At 30.7% G+C, this 21755-nt stretch overlaps 1 protein-coding gene across 1 annotated transcript in view; it reads right to left on the reverse strand.

The window, feature by feature from the left end:
- LOC134716922 (angiopoietin-1 receptor-like) overlaps window positions 1–21755 on the reverse strand; it is a 116597-nt gene that overhangs the window by 42142 nt on the left and 52700 nt on the right. The window contains exons 4-8 of the mRNA XM_063579941.1: window positions 13862–13991; window positions 3752–3850; window positions 2946–3022; window positions 2402–2573; window positions 1450–1658 (exon numbers count right to left, since the gene is read on the reverse strand). Of these exons, the coding sequence (XP_063436011.1) occupies window positions 1450–1658; window positions 2402–2573; window positions 2946–3022; window positions 3752–3850; window positions 13862–13991 (687 nt within the window). The remainder of the gene's footprint in view (window positions 1–1449; window positions 1659–2401; window positions 2574–2945; window positions 3023–3751; window positions 3851–13861; window positions 13992–21755) is intronic.

Genomic DNA, 21755 nt, shown 5'->3' on the forward strand with positions numbered 1-21755 from the left:
ATTATAAAAGTTCAAATTTTCTGTTCAGGCTTAATTCAGATGGTCAACTTTAATTTTTTTTAACATTTTTCAAATAAACTTGGATTTTAATAAAACCCTGCAGCTATATCATTTAAATATTAATCTTTCAGAAAGCCAGGTTGTTTGGTAGTTTAGTGTATTACTGTTAAACTTATGGATTTAGTTAATAGGTAAGAAAAAAAACTCAAATATTCATTTTAGGCTAAATTCAGATAGTCATCTTTAATATTTTACAATTTGTTCAAATCAATTTAGATTTTCATATAATTCTACAGCTATCTCATTTATATATTGATCTAACAGAACGCCAGGTTGTTTGATGGTTTGGTGTTTAGCTGTCAAATTTAGGAAATTATTTAATAGGCGAAATAGGCTCAATCAAATTCAAAAACATGTCTGCCTATTTCTAAAAAGACCATAATTTCTTTTTTGAAAAGTAGAATAGATAAAGGGACATTGATATTTGAAATATAAACATGCTATGTTATTAGGACAATAATTAGTAATTCAGCATATGATAATATGTTTACTAGTCCAAAAGTTATGGTCCTTTAATTTAAATTATTCCCTTTTTTTTTTAAATTAATATTGTATTTGAAGCTGCACATATAATATCTAACCAATTCATGTATTTTCATACTGGTTTTAAAAAACAATAAAATGTATAGTTCTGATACACACATAAATATATACATATATATGGAATTAACTAGAACATTTTAAATTTTGTATTAACATCAAAGTCTATTCTTTATTTCAAGACATAAAAATTTAAAAAGATTTAAAATAGAAAAAGAAGCTAAATCATTTTTGATTGTCTTATAGTTTTAGAGGGGCATTTTTTTCAGAAAATAAAGGATGGGCATTAACTTTTTAAATGAAACAATATTAAGAATGCACCGGCCCATCCATCTGGTAAATATTGAACGGTCTCTTATGCCTTACATATCCATCCAGGTGAAGTGGGACATTGTACCCCAAAAATGTGGACACTGTGGCCATAAAAAAATATATAAAAATATATGATAAGTGTAGCATAAGGAGAAGACAACGGATTCTTCCTTCGATATATTTTATGATGGAATAAAGCTTCCTTACAAATTATAATTGTGGCACATCTGGATAGAAGTCCATTAGAAGTTATAGATAACAGGTATTGGTTACTCCTTAAAATGGAATCAATTTACTTTGAAATATCATACATAAGAATATCATGTAAAGGCTACTGATATAAATCAACGCTCCGTGTTGCAGACTGTACTTTGGCCTATAATGGTATAATTTTACAAATTTTGACTTAGATATAAGTCTCATTGGCACTCATATCGCATCTTCTAATAACTATATACACTATACATATAACTAAATTAAAACAGTCGTTGATTTATCTTTTAAAGTACCAATTTGTCTGAATTATGACATGCTTACCCCTTTGACCTGTGTAGATGATTGATGTGGTTTGTGGTATTTGCTGAGGTGTATTGGGATTATTTTGTACCATTTAATCAGGTATGAGAACATCTCAGTATAGTCGTCTCCATAACGAGGCTGTATCCAGGATACATTCACCGAACAAGATGATGTATTATCGGGATTCAATATGAGTTCACCTGTCACGTTTCTGGGTTCGTCTGGACCTTGAATAAGAAACGGCATACGTAGAACAATGTTGAAAAGTGCAAATATTATAACCGTGGAGTAAAACAAATAGCTCACAGTGCATTCAGATGAATTCAACAGATATGCGACATCAGCTCACTGAGTTATTTTATGAACATTTATCCATTGAGGTAACAGTTGTTTACCGAAGTTCAAATATAAAAAATCTGTTCAGAAGATACAAATCAAACACAAAGAAATTGAAGAAATGACATGCAGAGTTTCAGAAAGCCCTAGCTCATTGTACGAGAGATCGTTCACTTCTAATACATGGGTTCGGCAGTTAATAACTTAATCAAATAGAAAGACCGTCTAAAGTTACAATACAAGAGTTCCACACGAAACCATATTTTCTATTGTACCCCAATGGAAAGGTGAATATACGGAGAATAAAATCAAGCCCATGATGTAACAAAATAACAAAAAGGATTTCAACAACAACGAAAATCAAACTCAGTCTTTTTTTGTGTATCTGCTTCACAGCCAAATTTCCTAGTTTGAAGTCGAAGCGAAAATAAATCAAAATCAGTCAATGAACATAGTATGGAATCTCTTTTAATCTTATGTATAAGTTTCATGAAAGATACTACTTTGCTACATATACATTAAAACATATCACGAACAAGCACCTCCGAATTAACCTTTACTGCCGCTCCTAATAGATAACAGCTAGAAGTTCCTAAACCTATATTTCTGTCCATTTATTTTATTAAATACATACCGCAGAGATGATAGTTATAATTGGTAGCTTGCAGACAATCAGCAGTGACGAACCACGTGACTATCTCCACACTTCCGGCGGTAAATTCTGAATTGGGATAACTGCTCATATGTAAGGTATAATTACTTCCAAAGTGCAAATTATTAATCCAGTATTTTGAAATTGGAGGTGCCTGAAGTAAAATAAAACCTGTTTTGGATAATCAAAAGACATATTGTCTTAGAAAAAGTTACTGAACGTACTAACATTCCATTATTTTTATCTTGAATTAAAACGCTAAAATAGAATTTGCACGGAATAACTATGAGAAAATGGGATGTTTTACAATAATCAGGTCGTTATTTTTCTCGTTTGATTTGTGTTACAATTGTCAATTCGGTACATTAGATAGCGAATTATGCTATTTTGGTTTTTTTGTCATTTTGAAAGCCCGTTTGGTATTTTTTTGTCATTTTGTCTCTTGTGGGGAGTTGTCTATATACATACCACATCTTTTTATTTTCATATCGATAGATCAGATACATAAATATAAGATGAGTTTTACCCTTAGTTTATCACTTTTGTGTTCAGAGTTCAGTGGATTACTTGTCATCAAGTGGAGTTCATAAAAGCAAGAAGGATCTGAAATATACAAATATATATAATAAAAGTGAAAAAACATGGTAGTTCCTTGATTTATGTTTGCCATGGAAACACTCACGATTAAGAGAAACGAGAGACAAAGAATGCAACACTAAAGATAAGAAATTCCACCATTAAAGAATATAGCTCTCTTTTGTTTTGAATATATTAATAATAATTAATAAAAATATAATTTCCAAGACAAACTCAATTCAAATCTTGAATTCGAGAGGATAGTCGTATTTTTACAGTAAAATATCTTCACATGTTATTAAAAAAACACGCTTGTAAAGTTTTTCTAAAATGGAATATGACATGTTTTACTATTATTTCACAAATCTAGTGTATACAATTTCAATCTTTAGATCTATGATGAGTTGATTTATGCCTTGACATGTGAGGTATTTCCCCTCCCTAATACCATGAGTCGTGTTATTTTTGCTTCTTTATGCCTTGAATTTAATCATTTTCGTTGCTTTATGCCTTGACTTTAGTTATTTTCGCTTCTTTATGACTTTGAGTTCGAGCTGTTTCTCCACCTTTATGCTTTGACCCTGACTTATAAGTTATGTTTCTTACTTTATAACTCGGGTAGTGGGTTATATCTCTTCCCTTCAATCCTAATATAAGAGCTATTTCTTTTTCTGCAAACCTTGACTTGTGAATTATTAAGTGAATATTGGTATATTGCTTTTATATTTATTCTTAGTGATATCAGAAATGATTTACCTTTCTCAATATTCCAGTGTAACAAGGCACTCATCATTCCATTGTGGACTTTTTGTTCTTCAATTTTTACGCCTGATGGACTCTGAACAAGGTCCGTTGCTGTTGACGAAAATATCAAGACAAATTCAAAATTTTGTGAATAAAATAAATACACTTTAAGATCATTTTCTGTTTTATGTGAATGATAATTTTTCCTTGATTCTTGTCAATTGGCATCGTATAAATAAATTCACAACATACTACATTTTATTCATGGTTGTTAAAATCATTATTCTAAAACCAACGCTTATAAAAGTAAACGATTAAATTCACAGATTATTATCACTTCCTATGTGAAAAACGTCTTGTTATTTTAATGAGCCGAGTTCAATGTGAGGCTGATGCTATGAAAAGGCTTTTCGCTGTGTATTTTTATCATTTTTTTCATAAAATATTGTAATGCATGGCGGATTCAACAAAAGTATTTATTAGCGGAACAAAATTAGTATAACTAATATCATGAACAAGATGCCTTTTATTTTTCTATTTGATAAGGAACTTCCTGAGAGTTTTGTATTTATGATACTAAGTTTTAAATTCTTATATGAAGAATACACCAAAACTATTTTGATAAAAAGCTAAAAAATTGTAGAGTTTGATTGAAACGAAAATAAGAGAACATATTTATAAATCTAACGATAACAGATCATAAACGTTTCATGTCTGTACCAAGTCCGGAATATGACAGTTGTTATCCATTCGTTTGATGTGTTTGAGCTTATTCTTTTTTGCCCTTTCATTGGGGACTTTTCGTTTTGAATTTTCCTCGAAGTTCAGCATTTTTATAATTTTGAGAATACCATCATAAATTTCAGAACAACCTCATAGATAAATTTAATGATCTACGAAACAGCTGCCATTGAGGACATAATTAAGCATTCTCGTTAACATTTATGTAATGCTGATTTTCTTATATTCATAATTCTAAAAGGTCAAAACAATATTTTGACATGAATATAACGATAATGACACAGAAAGAAAACCATGAATGTTTTTTTCAAACAGAAAGATGTATTATGCGACTGCATTTAAAAAAGACGTCATAGTAAAACGAAAATCCTTTCCAATTAACTAAACTTCAATTACAATCCCAATTCAAAAGGCAATTTATCACAGAATATACTGGTAAAAATCACGGTTTTTTAAGACATTAAACCAATAAAAATCCAGCTGGTTCTCAGATAAAATAAGCTTTATTCAATCAATTTATCTTTGTTCAAATCAAAGTTTTAGAAATACTTATAATGAACCAAGGTTCACTTTTAAAGTTTCATCAAGCAAAGATACAAATGTTGAAAGCAGTCAATGTTTATCTTTGCTGACTTTATTTATTTAGGTCATACCATCAAAAGTTTAATGCTTCGTGATGTTCATATGGTTTTTTTTTTAATTTCAACTCATAGGGCTCATTATACCAACATTAATAAACTCTACATCAAATATTAAAATCGTGTGCTTTTCTCGTGATAAACAATTTAAGAAATTCGAGTTCGTAATTGAAGATTCTTAATATATATTTTTGTTTTTAAAGCAGGAAATCAGACGATTTTTTTTTGTCACGATTGCCAACCACCAGAAAAGGGACCCGCCTCTGCAAGGTTATATTCAAGTGAAACGAAAATGTTTATAAGTAAAGTTCTTATTAACTAAGCCAATGAATCAATCAGTATGATCGAAACTGCAAATGAAAGTTAACACTATTAGTCTACTTTGAATTTTTGAAGGAGTCTTAGGACTACTATATTAGGACAAAAGAAGTGTCGTTAATTTTTCCTTGTTTGAATTGTTTTACATTGTTATTTCGGGGCCTTTTATAGCTGACTATCTGGTATGGGCTTTGCTTATTGCTGAAGGCCGTACGGTGACCTATAGTTGTTAATTTCTGTGTCATTTTGGTCACTTGTTGAAAGTGATCTCACTGGCTATCAAACTACATCTTGTTTTTTCTATGAGTTGATTAAACATGTCTTAACTCATTTTAGGTTTTTTACAATGTGGCCTATCGATAAATGACCGAATGAGTAGATATGATCTTATATTTACATTTTCAAGTTTTTTTCTGACAGATATCTACTATTTGTTGTCGTTATTCTTTATATTTTATAATTTTCACAAATGTAATAAACGAACTGATATATCACCATATTATGCATTTAGTGCACTCAGTTTAATTCATGCACATCACCACGTGGTATAAAAATGTACTGGTATTGGCACACAGATTATGAAGTAAGTGCATTTAGCAGTTATAATCTAGAAGAGTTTAACAACCTTTTGGAAAAACCACAACAGAACATAAAAAAACAACTTATTTCTCACAGCGGGTTTACAAATATTGCATAATTTTCAGACTTTCGCGTATCACTCCAACATTCGCTCTCTTTTAGAAATTCTATAAATATATCTCAATTAAGAAAAAAAAGTTGCTATTAGTAGACATAGCCTCCGAGTGCAGGGTGGTCTTGCTGTGTTGAAGACTCATAGGTGGTATTGGTATTTGTTCTGTTCTTTGATCGAGTTGTTGTCACTTTGACACATTTCTCATTTCCAGTCTGAATTCTATTAACCATAAAAGACAATCCGGATTTACATATTCTTCATTATAATATGCCACTAAAACACGTTTAATCAAATAAGGATTAAATATTATCGAACTAGAGAATATCTTAATTACCATTTTCACACAACTTTAACACTATTCTATACATTTTATTAGATAATTTCTTTGCATTTCCAGCCACACAACATTTAAAAAAAAATAAAGAAGAGCAATATTTTGTTGAACACAATTCTCAATGTTAACTTACAGTTTTATAACACACACCCAAACGTTGTTACACCTTTATTTCCTAAGAAGAACATGTGTCATGAAAATTGTTTCATTTGATATACAATGATAACAATTTGCTTATAACTGAAAATGAAGGAATTTGGTCTCAATATATATATCTCTTTGTTCACACACTATAAAGGAGTCACCACCATCAACGTACAATCGTAAAATACTATTATAAATGTTGCATAGAATTAAAGAGTAAAAAACTATTTGAAGTCAGTAAGGTTACCATACTAGAAACACAAGGTAAACGTTATACAGTGGAATTTAAGCAAATAACAAAAAGCTCCTGACCACTTCATTTCTAAAGCCAAATAATGTTTTAAGATTATGTCATGTATCTGAACGACCAAGTGATAAAATGAATATAGGAATACACAGAGTAATCAACAGTCATATGCCACAATCACGAACGAACATCAAGCACAATCCGAAAACACAAATGGACTCACCGGAAAAAAATCAAGAAAAACCACTGCACCTTTTAATTTGTATGTTGATTGAATACTTGTACATATAAATAAGTTGCAACTGAAAGACTCAAATGTAGTTCTGAATATTGGTTCACACACTTCTCTGGCTGCCCGTCTTATGCTGAGGACATTCTATTACTGACAAACTAAGACGAATAAATGCAGGTTAATATGCTTAAAACGTTAACTGCTACTCTAAAGAACATCATTATAAAATCCATTCAATAAAGAGTGTACTATCAAAACAGATTCAAAACTCGTGTATCAGTTGTAAAGAGATAAATCAACATAGCAGTTAGGAGAAATAGAAATTTTAATATCTGACCAAGCCACTCATTTAGAAAAAACAAGATCTACAATATATATCAAATATATATACAACATGAAAGTCATGGGTATGTAAAATCAACAACTTTCCTAACACATAACACAAATATGTCACCAGATGGGAGAGATCACTACTAAGTGTTACAAATAAAAGCGAAATGAAAACAACAATGTGTGGAAATTCTACTTTTAGCAACACCAAAAAACCCAAAGTAAGAACTACTTTGTACTACAGGTATTTGGTCATTACATAACAAGGAAGTGCAAATGCGTATCTGTAATACAAATACAAATTTCAATTCTGGTATCTATGAAGAGTTTATTTTAAAGGTTTAGTAAAAATTCGACTTCATATATAAATATATACACATGTAAAAAGGATTGCAACACCTTGATTTTTTAAAACTTAAAAAATCAGCCTCTGATTTTGGAAGAAATATGGTACAATAATTGTAAAATCATATTGAAACATAGTTATTGATAACATTGGCATCAACACCAACAAAATGTATGGGAAAAAAAATGTTTTATCTTACCGCAACTTTAATAACAAAGTGAAGTGGTTTTTGTACAAAAAATGTATTTTACAACTTTTACTGTAGTTGAACTTTACAATGTCAGACATTTCACAATTAATTTTGAGATGATTGTTTACATCATGGTTGATCGTTATACGCCAAAGAATTAGTACTTAGTGCGCAGCCTCCATTCAAACGGATAAACGCCTCTCAACGTCTTCTAATTCCTGCTAAAAGTCGACTAGTTTGTTGCTAACGTAGCAGCAACCATTCCTCATGAAGGGCTTTGTTTATTTCAATACGTACTTGAACTGGGGTGTCCTTTCGCGCACTTTACGCATATTTGTGTTCCATATATACACGATATGGTGCAAATCCAGGCGTTGATCGAGTTAAGGAAGATAAACAGAATTTCATTGGAACAATATATCTTCCCCCACGATGCTTATCTCCAACTTTAGTGAGCTATGCACTACGTTTGATAAGGGCAACTGTGTGTCTATTCGTAAGCAAATGTCCCCGAAATGGTCTTATCGCACGATAACCAGTAGCGATGAGTCGATCTTGAACTGTTCTTGTTTTAAGGCTCCTGTATGGGCATCATACTTTTTTTTAGGATTGCATTGTTTGCAATGGATTTGCTTCTGACCAGCCTTAATTATGCTTGGTTTTCCCTAGCAGATGTTTTAGGGGGTCTACTTGATCTCGGATGGTCTTTAACATCATTTGTTGCCTGAATTTATTCTTAAAAAGACTTATAGTGGAATCGTGATGACCAACAATACGTGCAAATTGTCACAGTGACATACCCGCTTCTCTCATGCTGATAATCTGCCAAATTGCTGCAGTAATGAGTTGTGGATGACCAATTAGAAGGTATGAATCACATAACTTTATGAACTTGGTTATTTAAAGTGTTGAAAACAAGGAGAATAAAAACATCTGTTTTATTGTTTACGAGTACTGTTGCTGTATGTGCAGATAAGAACTTATCGAGTCGATATGTATTGATTAAACACAGGTGAGATTAAAATAATGTGTAACTAGCTCTATTTCAACAAATTATATCACACACAAATAAAGACTGTTTTTCTAATTTGAATTTCAATTTGGTGTTGTAATACTTTTTTCCTTGTGTAGGCTGCGAAACAGGTGTTATGCGAGCTTTATTCTGCAATTAATTCTGTATATTGTTAGTTCTTTTAAAACCAGAAACAAAATCTTATTTATTGCATTTATTTTCGATTTTATCTTTCCCTTGAGGCCCGCGTAGTTATATCAAATTCACACATTCAGATGAAGACGGGTTCGCAGAAATGAATCTCGAATGGTAAACAATCATATATCGCTCAAAGTAAATAAATATCTGTATATGTATGATAAGACACCCAATTGCAGGACAAAAACAAATTTGGTTATCTCATAGTCTGACAGAAGCACAAATCCTATAGTGTTACATCAGGAAGTCACCTTTTGAAAAGTAAACCAAACTTAATTTATACGTATTTTACGTGTATTGAAAGCAAAAAAGTCGTAAAATGCCTAGATCGAATGTGAAATATATTTTCCCTAGTAGACGATGCTTGATTGTTCCTTCACAAAATTTATGGGAAGTTAACAATAGGATAATTGAAGCCATATCTATAGTCGTTAAGTTTATTTCTCAACTAAATTTCTAAATGCAAGTCACGATATGAAGCAGACTTTTCTTAGATCTTCGTAATTGTAGGTCTCAAATATAACCAATGTACTTCAGGCTTTTTAGAGAAGTTATTTCAAGAGAATTTTTATATTGGCAACTTGTATCCAAATATTCTCATTTCCTTACGAACTTTAAAAGTGTTACATTTAGATAATATATCCATAAAAAAAAGTTCTAGACCGATGCGAAATTTTTGACATTTGTTGAGTATCGTTCGATGTGTTTTATCATTTGATTTTGTCATTTGATTAGGGACTTTCCTTTTTAAATTTTCCTCGGAGTTCAGTATTTTTATTCTCATTTTTAAAGGCTGTACAAGGACCAATAATAGTTTTTTTTTATCAACGCCTTTTGAAATCTGGTTGATGGTTGTCTCATTGACAATCCTAAAACTTCGCATTATACTTACATTTATATTAACACATGAAACGTTATTAAAATATGGTTTTCTCACAGCAATATATTGGTTTTCTTATCCCTGCTGGCTTTATAGAAATTATAAAAAAAAAACTAATTGAACTAATTTGAATAAACAATTTCATGCTTAATATTTTTTTGATGGAAATACTTGTCTAAATGATAAACGCATCCATACTTTAATGACTCACAATCTAGAAACATTTAACAACATTATTTGATATGTTTAGTTTCGGATGTCGTTTCGAAGTATTCTGAAAAGGCAATAATGGTTTAACTCTAAAGAGGAAATATAAATCTCATTACACATGAATAAATCACAATATGGAGAAAAGAGGCCAAAAAGACACACAAGGTCAAATAGTGGTCAACATGTTTACGAGCAACAACCATAAGGAAAAAAAATGAATAAATATTGAAATGACGTGAGTAAAGAAAAGAACAATTAAAAGCTGTTTTTAGCCAAACCTTTCGAAATGTTGGGTCATTAATGCTCTTCAACTTCGGACTTAAACATAATGGATTACATCTCTAAAGAGGTACTTGATTTAGATATGAATTCAAGACAAACACATGCAAATGTCATCTATTTGACCGTCTATAACTTGCTTTGAGACATTTCGCTCATACTCCTGTTTTATTTTGATCAGTTGAACACTTGAATAAATCAAGATACATTAAAATACACACAGGTTTTCCACTTTAATTTTTTGTTTCGCTCAAAAGGATCAATACCACTGATTGTGAACATAACTACAACTCAGATTAAAACTGTTCCAGACAAATTGAAATGTATATCCAACCATAATATTGGTGTGCTCCCATGTGTTTGTACCTCTGTTTCCTCTCCAATATTCAAACTTTACATTTCTGACCAACGAAGTACACGACCTTTTTGCATTAAGACATAAGGTGGTTACAGAATGCAGTTTATCAATGTTATATTATAGATAGTGAGCTAATCAAACCTTACAAGGTGTGACATATACAAAAGAATTCCATCTTTGATGATAAGTTGGTTGTTTAAAATTATTACATAAATATTACATAACAATGCTGAGACTATAGATTTCTTTGATGCAAAATAATTTTCATGATTCCCAGAGTTATTAAAAGTAAAGAAGCAGACTAATAAATCATATTATCACAAAGGTTCCAATTTTGGTTTCATTGTCTTCGCGTGTGTTCAAGATACCAATCAAATCATCTGTTATTGTGATGCTTCTCTCATCTCGTAGACCTTGTCTCATTTAATCATGTTCACGCAAATACTTAAAAGCCCATTTTTAACATAATATAATATTCAATAACTTAAACAATCCTGTTCACATTGTGAAATACCGTTTTGAAAGTTCATCATATGAAAAAGACATTAATCATTTAAAACATGCACCTTGAATCATTAAAATATGGCAATTTACAAGCTGATATTTCATAGCATGTACTATTAGAAAGTGAAACAAAATCATTGTATATTAAAGAAATTCTTTAAAAACCATTTGCTGCAAAAACTATTTGACAATTTCATTGTCAAAATAAAAGTGTCCTTAATAATCCAAGTCTAAGATTTTTTAAAAAGGCTTTATGATTTTCGAAAATTAAAGGCATGAAATAAAACGAGATAAGTGTATTAACCCAAATAAAAAGTCCAAGGAAAACAAACTTATTTCGTCTAAACTTGCTATTTACAAAACTTTATCTTATTTTCGGTATTATTGTTATTTAACTTTTGATCTAAGATGGCGAACCCTTCTATACTTTATGTGTTACCATTCTTTAATATTTTATATGCAATATAGTTTTGTAGTGAACTTGAAGCTGTCGATCATAATAGTTTACTAGAGTAAATTTATTTTAAGAACTGAATTGTTGTAAAGTGTGCTTCTGTTTGCACCTATTATCTAGTTATTTTCTGAATGAAATAATTAGAGAGGCACGGAAACATAGTTTATATAGTTTACTATAGTTTTTTGTATGCTCGAAACATGTAAAGTTAAAAAATGCGTCTATAGCTAAACATTTTTTATAAGTTAAAATTTCATAACAGTTGATTTGTTCTGTTGCCTTTAAAAGAAGAGTTTTATTGTTTTTGTTTACAGCATTTTCAATTCGAATCGATTGTTTGATATCTTTTTGAAAAGTTTTTATTTTACTTCTGATGTTTGATATGTTTTGTTGCTGTTCCGTTCGAATGACACGTTCTATCGATAACCAAGTGGTTGACTGACATTTAACCAGACCTATGTTAACACAATAGCGCCGTTTGAGGTATAACTTTTAAAATTGTTTCACGTCAGTAAATTCGAGGGAATCTGAATTTGTATATAAGGAGTATTATGCTATTTGTATAGTCCAGAAGTGAACTGTTGCAATCCATACTTTATGCCCCATTTAAATTTCAATTTTACTGGCGTTCTCATTTTAAGCCTTCCGTTACGATTTAAACAACTAGCAAATCTAATCTATTAGACTTATAATATGTATACAATGAAAATGAATACATAAAAAAGATGTAGTATGATTGCCAATGAGACAACTGTCCACAAGAGACCAAAATGACTCAGACATTGACAATTATAGGTCACCGTACGCCTTCAACACTGAGCAAAGCCCATACCGCATAGTCAGCTATAAAAGGGCCCGGAATAACAATGTAAAACAATTCAAACGAAAAAACTAATATGACTGGTCTTGCTTCTGGGACATACACCACTACAGGTTTTAGTATGAACTACAGTTAGCAAAACGAATATTGTACATTTAATAAAACGATATAGGACACATGATGACAAACGTAAATTAATTCTAGATGTGCAGACGTGAAACATAGGTTGGGCACTTGACTTATTAAAATGATGATAAGCGCAATACAACTATCAATTGAGAAAAGACAAAAAGTACCAATTTAGGAGTCCTCGTGTTAGTGTTAAGTGAACGCTATCTCAAAAGCAAATGTCAATTGAAAAAAAAGACTATTGTTTTTGTCTTGGTATGAATGTTCAGGAAATACTTCTCATTGTTTTTTAAGAAAATCATTCGGTCAATCACATTTCAAGTTCCTTAAAGTACAGAATTCTGTAAGTTGAAGATAATTTGGTAAGATTTATTCAGAAAATCTCTTTTTAATGAATAATTGCTAACGCTAAAAGAATTAAACGATGGAAAAGTCGAACAGTGGCAAATGTACTTTAACAATGGAAATAAATAATGACTTGGTTTTGTTTTTGCTATTCGAAGAGGTTAACAATGGTCTATTTAAATATCAGGGGGAAAACTCAGTACGCAGACACAGTAAAGAGATTTTTAATAGTATTCTTTATTAACATCTACATGTTTATTCTTTAGAGAATTAATTATTGAGAATAGATATTTGTTCACGTTGCTATACCCGAGGAGATCTTGTATAAGTTGATATCTATCGTGTAGATCGTTGATTTAGTTTGTGTTTACCACTATAAAATATTTTGTTATTGATGCTGTTCCATTGCCATATATACAATTTCTCCATTCGATCATATTGCATCGGAAAAACATCAATGCACAAAGTCGACTGATTTTGGTCATTTAAACACTCCTAGTAATTATGCATGAATGTACAAAGTTCAATTCGGGAAATGATAGGATAAGGACTTTTTTAACTGATATGTCCTTGAAATGTCATTTTCTAAATGAATTTGAAAATCAATGTCGTATCTAGGTTTTGATCAAACATGATAGTGGTGGACAATAAGTTACGCAAACGAAAGGAATATTGGGTGCATTATTATATTAATGAATAATATGTTGAAAGTCATTTACCTTTAATAGTCGTGATCCAGTTGGCAACTGAAGCGTTTGCAATAACACCATTTCTACTAACAGCTGTCACTTTAAACTTGTAATCAGTTTCAAAAGATAACCCATGGATGGGCACTACGGAACGTGTGATCTGTAAAATATAACATATGTTACAAAGAAATACATTAAGATGCAACGTTAATTGCGTATACATGTAATGATGAACTAACTTCAATTTAAAATATCACACCCATCCGCAATCAACTTAAAAGGAAAACCACAAATTTATTAGAGAACTAGTTGTTAAAGAAATGGAAAAACGCCAAGAAAGATGGGCTTGGGTGAAAAATTCATGTCACGAATTAGGCAGACTATAAGTATGTAATTGAGTCAAGTTCAATAAACATTAAAATGTAAACTAAAATAGAAAAATGTTTTGTTCTAATTGTTATATCAGTCGTGTCGTTCAAGTCAATCAAGTAAAGTTCGATAGAATACTAATATAGACAAACTGAGAGTACTATATTATAAAAGCGTTAATCTAACATTGCAATCATAGCCCCACTAAAAGCAGATTGTATTTGCTAATTTATAAGTCAGGCTGACATATAAAAAGATACCACTCGAAGTTGTACCGTACCAAAATAAATCTGCGAAACTTACGAAAATGTGTTCGCCGAAAAAGTATCGTGACAAAGTAAGGATTCAAGATATAATATATCTTAGGAAAGCCCTGTATATATATGGAAATCTTTTATTGTTTGATAACATGTGATAAGAAATGTAACTTTTCCCACACTTTAACGATAACAACAAACGAGAAGCGTTGCCAAAATATTTATTTACTCTAGAAGCTATCCATTAATACAAATAAGGCAGAAATCATCAAACGGCAACCACTTAATTACAGGCATCTGGCATTTGAAGGGCGCATAAAAAATGTACCTGGGTCAAAACATGTTTGATAGCACTGATCTATCAACAATCCTTAAGCCTGTGTTGTTAGATCATAACATTAGAAAAAAATCAGTAAATAAGATTAGAACTAATACACAAACATCGTTACTAAAAACATCTTAAATTAATTCAAGTTTATGAAATACAGTTCAAAGGGAATTCCAACTAATAATTTAACCATGTGATATATTCGCATTTTTATCAATAGAAATCCACCTAGGGAGGATTTCATTGTCGTTCTCACAAAATTAAATTTACAAATTGGGGACCATTTTGAACTGTGAAAGACAGACAAAAAATATAAAAGGGATATCAAAAACATATAGGTCGCAAAATAACTGAAAATACCTGGCAAAAAAATTAAAACGGTTATGAGACAAACAACATTACACAATACACATCATAGAAAACAAAAGACCAGGCATAATGAATTTCCTGGAAACCGGTGGTAGCAGGTGACATTCGATACAATCTTTGGTTAATCGAACAATATCGTCCTATTTGTGTTTATGCAATCTTATTATGTTTACGAAATAAATTTTACAATTTCAACAGGTTAATCTGGAAATTATGTGAATTTTTTTTTTATGTATGAACGTTAATTACATGACGGATATTTTCCATTACAAAATTATCAAAGTCATTTGCCTTTTAATTCAGAATAATCACAGTGAAATAGTAAGATTTCGTAAATTGTATAAGAGTTGATGCAATTATGCATTCGCAAAAAAAGGATAAGGAAGATTTACGCAGTCTCCTTAGATTAAATGGATATGTATAAAGTGCAAGTGTAGTAGTTTACTTTTCTTAATTAGCCTTTGTTATATATAAGAATACATTAAAAGGAGATGTAGTATGATTTTAATGGAGAAAAGGCCACACTTACATAGATTTAAGAAAATAACGTTCACCATTTGACCTTCAACATAGAAAACCTACATTACATATCGTATAGTCAATTTAAAAGCCCCTCGTGATACAACGTGACTAGTATTTTTTATTAGTTTTTATGACCTAACAATGCCTTACAAACAATTTAACAGCAAAGTATCAACGACAACTACTTATGTATATGATCCTGAATAGGGAAAGACTTAAAATATAGCGGGGTTAAACATGTTTATTAGCTTTTAATCTGTAACCTGGAAAAGCGGACCATACGAATTGACTGTTAAAATGTGCTATAAATTAGGTCATCATAGATACAAGGAATGTTTTTTTTGTGCCATATGCACGTTTTTTTTTTACAAAAGACTCATTAGTGACGTTAGAATAAAAAAAAGTTATAAGGGTCAAATGCAAGTGACCTGACGTATCAGATTGACATAACGAAGACAAAAATAAAACTAGAATGTAGATAAAAGACGTGAATGGGTAAACTGAAAGCTAGTTAAAATATAAAAATAGATCGCTTTCTCCGAGAAAAAAGTAAGAACACATATAACGGATTAAGTGTATGTACGTCACAAACAGCCGGAAAAAAATATGCATTGTTTAACACCAAAATATGAGTATGCAGAATAAACAGTATGTTGATCATTGATTGTATACATGAACTATTATTCAGTTATGCCTAAACTTATCAAAACAAAATAATGCGAGAACTGGTAAAAATTACTGACAATGCCATGTCAAATCACGTCAAACGACAAAAACGACATACAACTTTTTTACTAAACACAACACACAACATATAAATCTTAAGACTGAGCAGCACAACAAAAAAGAGGTTATCATGTTTTTTCTATTTAATTCGCTATAAAGTAATATCAAGTGATAAGGCGATTGACTCTTATCTAAGCGTAAGACATCACAAAATAAAACATCAATAATGTAAATTGTATAACCCTGTTACTTGATCGACTGTGATCATTTGAAATAGAAACACGTGGTTCATGAGGAAGAAAAGACAATAATGTTACCGGTGTATTTAATACCAAGCATTAAAACGTTAAAAACAACAAAATACAACACTTAAAACTAAAGCAAGAGTATCCCAAATCCCTTCCTAAACAAAACTATGGGTGATCTCATGTGCTCCAGAATGCTAATCAGATCCTGCTCTACATGTGAAAACTGTAAGTTATCTAGGAACATTTATGAATTTACGAGCTCTATAGCAAATATCACCGAAAATGATATATGATATCTCGCTTGTTATGACAATTCAACAGGGACAACCTAACTCTAAAACATATGTTTTGCATCTATGGAAGAACTTTGTGAAAAACGTGTGGTAACGGAATCTGACTTATAATTTATCAAGTGTATAGATTATGTTCATTGAAATTAAAAACGTCAATACTGATACGTCACTACACCGTGAGGTCACTTATACTGCCAGTAGAAAGACTTTTCCTCTTCTGTCCGAAATCCCTCAAAGGATAAATAAAACATTTTACCAACAATTTTGAATATGCTTTTTGCAGATTTCTTCACTGCTATATCAATGAAGATTCCTGTATGTTAGGCACTCAAAATCATGGTTTCTTCAGGATTAAATTTATAGTTTTGTCGTATATTGTCCCTTTGGTATCTTTCGTCCCTCTTTTATATATTATTTATCATTAATTCATTATTTCTTTATCATTTGACTATTATAACTCACGTCAAAATGAGTTGAAACTAACCTAAACGGTAAAAGTTAATGATAGACAGCAACAAATATAAAAACAGGAACACAATAACACGTAATTAAGATGATAAACAACATCAGTACCTAGGATAAATACTCTAAAGACCATTGTGTGAGCGGTATAGTGATAAATGAAACAAGGACGTTACCTTACCTAATTAAATGTTTCTTTCATCTTCAGACATGACTAACATTAATGAACTCATTTTCTAGGAATATACAGAAGCATAAATAGTTTACGTCTTTCAGAAATGTTGTTAATAATTAAACAATGCGTAGTACGACTTAGATTTTTTCCATTCATAATATGATGTGGGATGTTAAATGATCGACATTTATATACCCTATATACCATATTATAATTGCGCAGAAAAGATATTTAAGACTCAGAATCTTTTCATGAATTCAAATTAATATGACAGGAGTTCGCAATCGATAATGTATTTTAAGTATTAGTCAAACTACAAAAACTACGGACTTTTCTATAATGTGGTTAATATTATCAGTTCCATAGTGTGCTATTGATTAAACACGGTATAAATGGGGTTTTCGAAATTATCTGGTTTTATCCATTGGAATGCCCTAAAAGACTTGTCCATGAACCCCCATTTTTCTTTTTATAAATCTTTACATGCATAATTATAATCCGTGTGTAAGAGTCTTATAAAAGCTTTTTTTATTTTTTGATAGTTTTTGAGAACTTGAACAGGTCAATGATGAAGCTCTGAAAAATGAAGATTTTCCCGCCAAAATTCCAATGGCTAATATCTAGAGAAAAAAAGCAAATTGACCCCTATATTTTTTTTTTGCTTTTTTGATTCCTCAGTTCATCCCCTATCAATATAAGCTAGTTTTATGGAAAGTTATTTATTTTGAAACTAAGCAGCAAACTTCCTTAATATTAAAAAACTGTGTAATCTGTTTTTCTTCATCACTTAAACTTTTTATTGCGAGTTAATATTTTGCTTCCTATAATTCAGACACAGGGATTTTATTAAATAATATTTTGAATATTTTTGTATATGAATACATCATTCATAAAGCTTTCTATTTAAATTATTTAATTTTTTCTAGGGATAGAAAAACTGATAAAGACATTTTTTAAACTATGTTGTAATAGTGAAATCATTTTGTCTTCCATTTTTCAGGTTTAATATTGACTGACAGAGTCAAACAAGATTTAAATATATTCTCTTCTGTACTTATCTTATGAACTAAAATAAGCTATTGGAATTGTTTAAAATCCTGGTTTGCATTGTTAATGAGATTCTTTTGTTTTTATTATATTTCAGTCGCTTCAAACAAAAGAGATCAACTAACTTGAGTATTGATGGCGCCAAATCAATGCATGCATTAATGCGGAATTATGAAGTATTTGGTTAAGTTATTCACGTGTTTCCAGAAATCATTGTTCAATATTCTTTTTGAAATACTTTCGCCCATATTAATCAATGTATGGTTTAGAAGTAACAACAAGTTAAAACCAGATATATGTGGAAATTCTAATCCTCAGTCAAGAGATTTTTTTATTTTTTTTTATTAAATATCATTTTACTAGTGACAATTAAGAGATAAATGTCAAGAAATTCATCTACAGTTGAAATCGTTTATAGATTTTTTTCTTATCTTATACTTAAGTACCCGTTAATTTGAAATCCCTAAGTCAACTCGACCGTTCAACAAGTTTAAAATAAAAATAAATAATCTGAAGATAAGATTTACTTTAGCCGTATTTGGCACAACATTTTTGAATTTTGGATCCTCAATGCTCTTCAACTTTGTACTTGTTTGGCTTTATAAATATTTGATATGAGCGTCACTGATGAGTCTTATGTAGACGAAACGCGCGTCTGGCTATGGAACGCCAACACTGTCTTGTTATGCCCATTTTTCATTATATGTTGTGCATTTACCTTTATATGATGTGCACTTGTCATCATATGATGTGCAAACACCTTTATATGATGTGCAAATATCCTTATATGATGTGCAAACATCATTATATGATGTGCAAACATCATTATATGATGTGCAAACATCTTTACATGATGTGCAAACATCATTATATGATGTGCAAACATACTTATATGATGCGCATATATACTTATATGATATGCAAATATTCTTATATGATGTGCAAATGTACTTATATGATGTGCAAATGTACTTATATGATGTGCAAACATTCTTATATGATGTGAAAATATACTTATATTATGTTGAAAGCTCCTTATATGATGTGCAAATATACTTATATGCTGTGCAAATATACGTATATGATATGTACATATCATTATATGATGTGCAGTTTCCCTTATATTATGTGCAAACAACTTTGTATGATGTGCTTGTGTCATTATATTATGTGCTTGTAATCTTATATTATGTGCTTGTAATCTTATATTATGTGGTTTTATTTACTTCATTATATGATGTCGAAACGTCATTATATGATGTGCTTTCATCGTCGTTATGGTCAATGAACATGATTACGATTAGAATGATTACTGTCTACGTCATTACTGATTCCGATCTGCTTCTGCGGAGTTACTGTTACTACTAATTAGGATCAAATCTGTAGCTACCGTTTAGAAAATGGTTGAGACTTGAGATAACCCTTGTCATGTTAGTACCTCGTTTTAAGATGCAAAAAATCACATCTGATATTGTTGGAAAATTGTAAAAATATATATGAATTGCAAAGTTTTGTTTAAATCGACGGGTCTTTAATAATAAACATATTCATACGAAGTCTACAATACGGTTAAGGTTATTAAATTTAATAAATAATATTTTTATGTCATGCTCTTTGAACGTTTTAACGAGGGAAGGCATTATATTTGTCAATTTCAGTATACTTAACGTTAGCATTTTTTCTTTATTTTTAAAAGATAATACACGAAGTTTAGTATTGTCATTTATGTAACTTAAATATTGCCTTTCTGGTCATTTTAGCTGTTGGAGTTTCTCTTTGTATATTCTCAAGATAGACACAAACAATTGGGAAAAAACCGGACTCTGGTAGAGTAATGATTCATATAAGGAACCGGTCATTTGAAACCAAAAAAAAAAAGAGGGGATAGGAAAAAATAAAGGGGGCCTTTCATTTTATCATTTTTGGAATGGAAAAGTGACATTCAATTTTATATAGTTATTAATTTGCCGCGGTATAATGTTATGGCGAATTCTTCGTCAACCGTAGGCATCAATCTTTACGCCTCGTTTCGCTCACCTGAATTGTTAAAACCTGAAAATTTAGTTTCAAAAATTTCTTCTAGCAGAGAATTTTTTATCTGTAGCTATTATTGAATGAAGGCGTGGTAAAAATTAATGAAACCACAAACGGCAAATCCAAACTAAGTTCCCTGAAGTTGCAAACAATTTTCATACTTCAGTACTTTGATTATATATGTTCTTGTCAATACCTTGCAAGAAAATGTTTCTCTATTATTAGTTATCAAGATAATAGCCAATAAGACAACAAAACTCTGAAAAGCCAAAATTGCCCAAAAAGAACCTTTACTATAGAGTAAAATTCAGACACATTGCACTATTTGTTTTTTTAAAATCTATTATGTTTCCAGGATAAACGCAAAAAATTAAAAGCCGCTGCCGTAAATCTTCACTTTGAAAAATTCAAAACACCACTCTCTATCTGTAAGAGAACAACAGGTCTCAGTAAATAATAAATAAATGCAGTGTTTTAAGTTCATTTAGACACCAGATTAAAAACGCTCAATTCTCCGGTTTTTTTGGATTGATACACACATTCATGAATTTGAAGGCTGAAATTTCATTGGCTGATGTAATATATACAAGGACAGAAAATAAAATGACGTGTTGTCAGATCTCAGTTACCCAAAGCTTAGACAGATGTTCTGTAATTATATATTAATTAATAAATGTGGTAGACACCGACTCTAGTTTGAGGGAAGGAGCACGTGTATTCCTTGTTCGAAATTAATAAAAAAAAAAAAAAAAAAACACAAAAAACATGGTTTATTTTTTTTTTTAAGTTTCATCATTGTTTTATTTTTTCCTCATTTTAAATGGAAACAAACTATTTCGCTTCTCTTCTGAAATAGATAAAATCTCTATCCAGAAATTTAGAATCAAACATTTACAAAACAACTTGCCCCCCCCCCCTTTTTTCGTCGTAGCATGTTCGCCTTGAGTGAGAGAGGTCGTGGGTTCGAACCCCGGCCGGGTCAAAACCAAAGACTTTAAAATTCATATTTACATGCTGCTTCCCAGTTAATTATATAAGCACGCGGGATTAAGGATTAAGAGAAAAAGCTGGTCGGCTCGGAATCAGAAAAATGT

Source organism: Mytilus trossulus, chromosome 4, assembly GCF_036588685.1.
Source record: "Mytilus trossulus isolate FHL-02 chromosome 4, PNRI_Mtr1.1.1.hap1, whole genome shotgun sequence".
NCBI classification, from domain to species: domain Eukaryota; kingdom Metazoa; phylum Mollusca; class Bivalvia; order Mytilida; family Mytilidae; genus Mytilus; species Mytilus trossulus.